Source organism: Opisthorchis viverrini (genome assembly GCF_000715545.1).
Source record: "Opisthorchis viverrini unplaced genomic scaffold opera_v5_353, whole genome shotgun sequence".
Taxonomy (NCBI): Eukaryota; Metazoa; Platyhelminthes; class Trematoda; order Opisthorchiida; family Opisthorchiidae; genus Opisthorchis; species Opisthorchis viverrini.
In genome coordinates this window covers 167,879-176,340 of record NW_008752011.1, presented here as the reverse complement: position 1 = coordinate 176,340, position 8,462 = coordinate 167,879, and the positions used below count along the sequence as shown (strand labels likewise).

At 44.2% G+C, this 8,462-nt stretch overlaps 1 protein-coding gene across 1 annotated transcript; it reads left to right on the top strand.

The window, feature by feature from the left end:
• Positions 1-2,507: 2,507 nt before the first annotated feature.
• On the top strand, positions 2,508-8,091 carry T265_15108 (hypothetical protein; the record flags this gene model as incomplete). Its single annotated transcript, XM_009176633.1, has 2 exons — positions 2,508-2,874; positions 7,457-8,091. Coding segments are annotated over 2 exons (981 nt in total), but the record flags the coding sequence as incomplete, so codon positions are not given.
• Between the last annotated feature and the right edge of the window lie 371 nt (positions 8,092-8,462).

Below are 8,462 nucleotides of genomic sequence, written 5' to 3'. Positions count from 1 at the left end.
AAGCTGTTCAGTGGGAATTTAGCTGGACTAACTATGCCGAGTTGTGCTACGTTTCTTCGTTAGTCTTGAATTTCACTTTGTAGTGGACACTGGTGGGTCCTTCAAACAGCTGTTTACCAGTTGGGGCGAGATGGCCCAAGTGGTTAGAGCGCGGATTTACTGAGCGGAAGGTTCGTGGTTCGAACCCGACCTCTGCCTCTCGACTTCCCCTGTCTAGGCTTGGGCAACCTGACAGTATCCCGGCCCTCGTGCAACCTTCGGGTGACATGGCGGTTAGGTACCGGAAGGGTGCTACAGTTGAACGATTGTTTTTACCAGTTGAACCCTCTGGAAAAATTCTTATGGAATTCTATCTTACTAACTGACAAATAAAACCGTAGTGCAAGGTTTTCAGGAAACTGCGTTCGCATGCCATTGGTGCAAAGCAAGAAGATGGCTGACATTGACCACTTCGTAGTTCTCCGCACCGGACCAAAAGCTCGCGCGCATCATCCAAGTTGAACTAGCCTTGCTATCCCGTTCGCCAGCCACATAGGGTCTAGAAGTGATGGTAATAAATTTGGCAACATAAAGAGATTGGTTAGATAAGTAACAATTAAAATTAGAGTCAAGTAAGAATCCACCGAAAAGGGTTCGGCAAGTAAGCTTGGGATTTCTCTCACAGTCAGGCCGGAGCGGTGCCAGCCACGGTCGGCCATAGGAAGCCGTCCAGATCAATGTAGTGTACGGTCGGCATCTCCAATATCGACTGAAATATTTAGTAATATTCAGTAATTTAATTAAATTGTTTCCCACGTTATATTTTCCAGTTTATCGGTCATCTTAGCTCGGCCACTTGGTTTCCTAACGGTGAAGCATTAGATAGTGATTTCAATGTAACGATGCTGATACAGGTGAAAGGGGGAAGGCCTTCGCTGCGGAGTTATTTATTAAAAAATGCCAACTGACCAGTTACAGACTGTTGGACAGGGAAGCAAAACTCTCATTTGCATCGTATTTACAAAAACTGGACATCCATCTTCTCTTGAACGCGTCTTCTTGAACTTTCCTGGATATTCATTGACCCCAATCATTCATTGCTCAAATCCAAGCAAATGCTACAAAGCGGCTCCACAAATTCCCCTTCCCAGAGACACCAAGCGAATTTACAAGAAAAAACATACAACTTGCATGCCTCTCCATCAGTGGTAGCACCGTTACACAGGTACTTTTAGTTAAAACCGCATAATATGATGAGCAGTATGAACTGTCACATAGATTAGGAAAGTTTAGGCCTAGCCACCGTAGACCATTTATTGCACCTTGATCACTTTGACCTTTCGACCTAGATGCGCCTAGATGATTGGACGGGGGAGCCGTGAAAGATGCAGCCAATAGGGACACAGAGAACCATCATCTTGACAGATTCCGGTGAATGCGAAATCTCGCACTGGATTACACTCAGTGGCTCAACACGTTGCAGTACAATTCAGATAAGGTCCATAAAGCACTGATTGAACTGAACGAATTGAACAGAACGCTTCAAAGTTCTAAGTGGGTTAAAAACGACCAAAGTTTACTTCAGAGAGAACTCGACACACAGTAGAATGGATTTGAGCCCGGGTGTAAGTGCATCATGAAAACAAGACAGAGCGCGTTTCACCTTTTTCTGTACTACCTTGTTTGTCACTTTCACCATGTTGCCGAGTATGAAACTTCAGGCATTTCCACTTTGACCTAAGCGGATCACTCCAAGAGAGACGTTTGGCCATCGGAATTTCATGTGCTGCTCAAGTGCTGGACAAAAATTCCTTGCACAGGAATAAAACCAATGCTATGGAGAAATACACTCATTTGCAAATCAACTTGGTTTTCACGAGAGACTCAACTGAATCGCTCGTTTGTGATATTCTATAACTTAATTTGCTGCACACAGGCCGCCTCATGATTTAGTTGGCACAATATTCTGCATATCGCAGTATATTTTCATGGAGGAAACTACTCACAAGTTTGCTGGAAACTCTTCGACAGCCAACGACCGGTTTCGCCCTTCTTGCGGCTCATCAGAAAGGCGTGTTCACCGAGTTTCCGTCGACCATACGTTATACTTGAAAACAAATCGCACGAAAATGCCGAAGTACATTCATTTGCAAACAAAGTTGGAAACTCGGGGACTGCGCCATCCTGATGAGCCCCAAGAAGGGCGAAACCGCGACCGGTTTGCCCTTCTTGCGGCTCATCAGAAAGGCGCAGTCACCGAGTTTCCGTCGACCATATGCTCTACTTGAAAACAAATCGCACGAAAATGTCGAAATACATTTATTTGCAAACAAATTTGGAAACTCGGGGACCGCCCCATCCTGATGAGCCTCAAGAAGAGCAAAACCGGTCGTGGGTTGTCAAAGAGTTTTCAGCTACCTTGGAATTAGTTTCCTTCATGAAAACCAGTGCTACTTTTCACCTTACTGACAAAAATTGATAAAATCCCTGTCATTTCCAACACTGCTATTTGTTACTTTTTGTCGCAGGCATTCCACTCAGAAGACGACATGCAGATAGGCATGGATCCTGTCACCGTGGAACTCGTGAAACATGGACCTGCCTACTCAATGGGCGTCTTTCCCACTACGCACCTGGACCTGTCCATCATGAACTCAACTGTAAAGGTCCACGAGTTCCGCTGCCGCTTCCCGTCTTCGTTCCTTGCTTTGATCACAAACTACCTGGGCTATCTTATTTTCAGTCCCGAAGATACAAAGGAAATCCAAAACGCATTGATCAAGGAAGCCAAAGCTTTACGAAACGTCTCCGGAGAACAGAGTTATGCTCGTCTCATTTCGGATTCTTCATTACCAGCCCAAACGCGGAAGCGATCGAGCAGAACGAGTGGGATTGGTGAGTGAATGTTTAAAGACCAATAAGAAACACGTCATAGATTGTGTAGACGTTCCACAGTATTCAAAGAGTTGCTGAAAACTCTTCGATAGTTCACGGAAAATGTCACTTTTCCTCTTCAGTCTCATCAAGTGGTCCCCTTTTTCCTTCAACCCTAAGTTTTATTCGAACCCAGTTTGGACGCAATTTGCCTAATACTCTTACTCTCACGCTAATTTGATTCTAACGGGATGCTCAGGCGAATCCAACTGAATCTCTCCTTCATTATAATCCTTTTCAGCTGAATGCACAATGCCACCTGATATTTAAGTTGGTATGGCATTCGAGAAGATCATCGTAAACGAATACGGCAGTGAAGTATCGGTGTTGAACACTGATGTCATGTTGTCGATGATGATGATGATGATTGTAAATAAAAGATTCATTTGAGTTACGTTGTTTCCCGATAAAGCAGTATGAGTATCTGGCAAAACCAATAGGTTCCTCGAGTCGAAGGTTTTATGAATGATGTCGTAAACACCGGTGTGAACTGAGACAGAATCCCAAAATCAACTGGCAGTCGGGATAGTAGTTTGATACTAGAACCCCTAGGCTGTTATCGGTGACATGATGTTTTAGCTATACCTTCAGCAAGTCTTATTTTCTGCTTAAAAACCAAATTGTACAAAAGATTTTAAGAACGATCATTGGCAACCTAGATTTCAGCGACCTTATAAGTGGTGTTAGGTCAAGAGAAGTGCTCCAATATTTCAGGAAACTAAAACAAGAAAGCGGCCTTCGTGTGGAATATTCGGTAAAGCGTATCCTAAGCAACAGGTTCAAGTGCAATTCAGTTGGATCCACAGAGAACTATAACTTAGTCTTCAAATGAATGGAACTCGTCGTCTATAGACTTTTTTGGTCCGTATATTACTAACACTCAGTGTTACGGATGACTATCTTCAGAAAAATTGCCTCCAGTCCCCCTAAACACATGAAGATGCATCTTGGGGGGGCTCCCAAATCGGTCAAGAATCTATGACATGGATCTTGGTAATCGTTACCTGAATTGCGCGAAGCCCTATCTCCCAAGAATTCTGACCCTCTTGATTTTGAAAACCCTCCAGAGGTCGGGAACAGTTGCAGATTGTGGTGATCTATGATATGTGTATTGCCTGCTAGTCATCGAGGCCTAAAAATTGCTTGAATCATAATTTCTGGTGTCTGAGGTTTTGTACGGTAGCGATAGAAAACGGCAAATAAAAATATAAGCGCACTATGTTTTGGGCATCACCTATAGCACGACGGTTTTGTGACCAGACCCCAATTGTTAGGTATTTGAATAGAAGAACATGCTTAGAAGTTCTTTGTTTTGACCAGTTTCTCACATTCAGTAGAAATTGTGCAGCTCAAAATCACTTAAATAGATTAGTAATCATTCTTTGTTGAGACACTCTCCGTTGTTGAATCTTCTGTTTCCCATGCAGGGTCGGACCAATTCAAAGCCTGCCTTTAAGTGTCAAATTATGAGTAGTTCGACTGCTGCTGATTGACGGCGTAGGAATGAACCTGACAGGCCTGATCTCACTGGTGAACCTTGTTCTTCCCCTCAAGTTTGCCTCAGCTGGGAATGACTGTATCTCATCGCTTCTTGTCGCACATTCCTGGGACTTGTCCACGAAAAACGTTTTTTCAGGTCAGATAAAAGACATGCCAGTGCGGGAAAGTATTTCCAGATGTTTCTGATACCAACTTTTTCTTTGGATTTCCCAATAATGTGCAAAACAGTTCCGTTGTTTGACGGGATGTTAACACCGTCTCTGTGTTCTGAAAACGAGATGCATAGGATCTGTGCGTTCTCAAGCCATCCACTGTCTGATGTTGAGCATTGACGGTGCTCTAAACTGGGTACTTCCAGGTATCGCATTTCTGGAAAACGGTTTATGTAATTTTCTGGGAATTTCTGTCCAATTCCAAGGGATGTTCATTCGCCAAGTCCCCGGCACTAGTGTGTGTTCAGTCTGCCTTGCCAGTGGGTTTACGAGTGAGTTCACGAAGGTATTCGGTTGAGTCTCACACGTTCATAGCAATCGCGTCGAACCGATACGAAGCCTTGTTTCCGTAGTGACCGCACTTTCTCCAAAGCATCACGCTTGTTGGTCCGGTGCCAGGTTAATCGGTTGCTCCAGGACAGCTGATGTGTGAATTACGGCTGTACCTGTGTCACTCGGTTTCACGACATCCACATTGCGACGGTTGGGACCATCGAGTGTTTCCCAAGTCCTTCTATCCTGCACATAACTATGAAGCAATCTATATATAAATCTTGAAACAAATCTTGTTGCGCTGGTCTGCTGTGGATGGCCAGAAAGTACCCTATCGAGTAGGAAATTACTTCGTAAAAGAAGCTCGCTGTTTGATGTTCAATAGGCGCACAGAGGAGAATCGGCAGTTTTCCAGCCAGCGCGTTCAATTACAACTCGCTGTGCTGATAGGTTTTAAAATATGATCTAGAAACACACCTATTCTCAAAGCTTTCTGAAGAACCAGGTAAACAAGATGCCTGGCCGTTTCCGACAGCTCCACACTCTTAGTTTCCCCTGTTGCAAAGCATGAACCATAAAGCAGATGAAATTGTGTCATTTTATACTTGCAACTTCCACATATCATGCTGGCTTTGTGGATCACAATTATATCAACCTGCTAGAGACTTTGTCTAGGCTTCCGTGAATCTGGCGTTAACCATCTTCGAATTACTTGCTGTATTCGCATGTATCGTGTAGTTAGACTGCCCGTCTCTTCCGAATGACACCCTCCCCCCCCCACACACACACAGAACGCTTCAGCAGCTATATTTTTCTTGAGCCCTTTGAACCCCATACTTTCAAGCCTGCCTTTCCCCCTGGTTTCTTCAATGAATTAGTACTTGCAAAATATTTCTAAATCAAATGTACTTTCGCATTTTGAAGCTCTTCTACACGATGATCTCATCCTCTGGGGATAATTCTGGGAACTAATTATATGTATACTGCTTATTTTGAGGTGTAATAGGTATCTTTTCAAACTTGTCTCTAGAATGAAGAGATAGTGGAGTAATGAAGTTAACATACCTAGCTTCTTTCACCAGAATTTTGGCTGTCGTTGAATAGTTAGAGTTGTAAGGACTGGGAATAACATTCAGTTGATGTCGGACTGGTATTTTTCAAGATTTGTCAGGGGTATACACTTACGATGCGAGGAAACAGATTCATAAGTACCTAAACAAGATTTGTGTAAGTTTCATTTGAGTCTTCCGTTGAAACTTGTCTAAGTATAAATGAGTACTTTTCGTCACTCATGTTCAATGTGAGCCTAAGTAGAACGTTGGGTTGACGAGAACTTGGGACCTGCCTATGACCGAGGGAGGGTAAAACCAGTCTTGAGATGTCGAAGAGTTTTCAGCTAGCGAATATGCACTCATTTGCAAACTAATTTGGTTTTTCGAGAAACTCACCTGGAACTCAGCTAAACCTCTTGTTAGTGATGTTCTCAGGCAACTGAATGTGCTGCACCAGGCCACCTTATGTTTCAGTCGCTAATGATATTCGAGATATCGCGATACATGTCGACGGATTTTCAGCAACCTCATGAGTGGTACATGACAAATTTTTCAGCTACCTTATAGCGGTTCCCCTATCGACAATCTTGTTTGATGTGGCTGCGCCTAGTCGAATGAGACCAGCATGTTCCTCTGTCAGTCTGTGCAAAGCAACGGTTGAAGTGTTCCCGGGTTTCATTTTTATTGGGACACTTTTTGAGAAGGAAAGCTAGTATGTTGGTTGTGTTTGGCAGTGTGCATTTTCACAATCCCCGTATGTGGATTAGAACCCTGTGGCAGGGCTTTCCTTGGACTTCTTAATCAGGACAGTTCATCTGTTGTGCGTTCATGATCTGGAATTACATCAACAGTCAAACTAAAACAGCTTTATGAGTTGGATGGTTGCTTTTCTCTCCAGTGTTGTGGTTTTGCCACTTGCGTCATGATGCAAAAAAACTGGGTAGTGCGACGGTCTTGTTCTTTTTTGTGTCACGGTAATCTGTAAGGCACATATTCGATTCCGTTCGTTAGATTGGCATAACTGGAAGCTCATGCAGAGTTTTATACAAACCATGCACCTCTGGCTTTTCATAGCCTTCCCACGACAAAGATTGAAAAAGTGAATCACACGGAAAAGAAGAATTGCCGCCCAAAACGTAGTGAAAGTATGCATTCCACAAATCGGAAGGAATTTCTCATTCGGACGCTTTGAATTCTGGTGTGGCCTAGTCATTCGTTAGCTAATTAAACCTGTCTAGTTTTGTAGCAGCTGATTATTAGAAACGTTCAAGCATTTATCTTGTCGGCAGTTGGAACTCTTCTCTTTTGTTGGTGAGAAACTCGTCGCCTGATATTGCTTCTTCTTGCAGACAAAGAGCTTGAACACTGGTACACAGTGGTTCATACGCTGGTACGTTATCTGTTGGAAAACAAGCGCTGTAAGTTCAGCCCTCTTTTACTAACACACATCCGACCATTTGACCGTTTTTGTAAGAGTCCTACCTGATATTTTCAAATTATCAACAGACAAACAACGCTTCATTCTTCGAAGGCCCGGGAATCAGTCGAACACGAACGAGCTGGAACGAAAACTGTTCCCGCCACGTCTGAACATCTGGACCTGTTCGAAAGATCAGACGGATGAGCTAGTACATAGACCCGCAATGGTACCGGAAGTCTTATCGATCCTCAGAGGCTACGATACCAGCGTATTGGCCAGTGTTCTGGCTCGTATATTGCGTCCCCACGGAGTTGGTCTAATCCCTTGTTACTTGCGCAGTCTGTTTCTCCAACTCGTAAGCAACACAGTGGAAAGCGAAATTCATCAGCGACGTGCAATTCGTCTGCTTTTCCAACTGGTGCCCACACGATTACTAGGTATGGTTATACGTCCTGTGTTCGAGCTCCTGGCTGGTATTGCGAACGAGCCCACCTGTGAAGTGGACGAATACAGTTTGGCTATCCTCTTCTCGCCCATACTCTTTCTAGACCAGTCCACGACCACTCCGGCCTCGTTGGCGAGTCCACTTCCTGCCCGCGCTGTCGAACTACTTGTACGGACAGCCCTTCGAGATTTGCAATCCCATCAGTCATTGGATCGCACATTCAGAGTCCCCGTACTTTTCCAGAAAGACTGCCTGCGAAATCTTACTCAGCATATGGTAAGCTGTGGTTGGTTTTTCAAATCGATCCCATAGTTTAGTTTGAAAATGTTTCTAATCGAATGAAAGTGGTGGAAAATCGATTCACTGCACATAATACTTGTCCGTACCTGACATTTTTATTCACTCGCATTTGGGATAGATCAGGAGGCGAGATGGCTCAAGTGGATAGAGCGCGAATTTACTGACCGGAAGTTCCGTGGTTCGAACCCGACCTCCGCCTCTCGACTTCCCCTGTCCAGGTTTGGGCAACCTGACAGTATCCCAGCCCTTGTGCTTCCTTCGGATCGCATGGCAGCTAGGCACCGAAAGGGCGCTACAGCTGAAGGATTTTTTTTGAAGGGACAGATTAGATAATATCCATCTTCGAA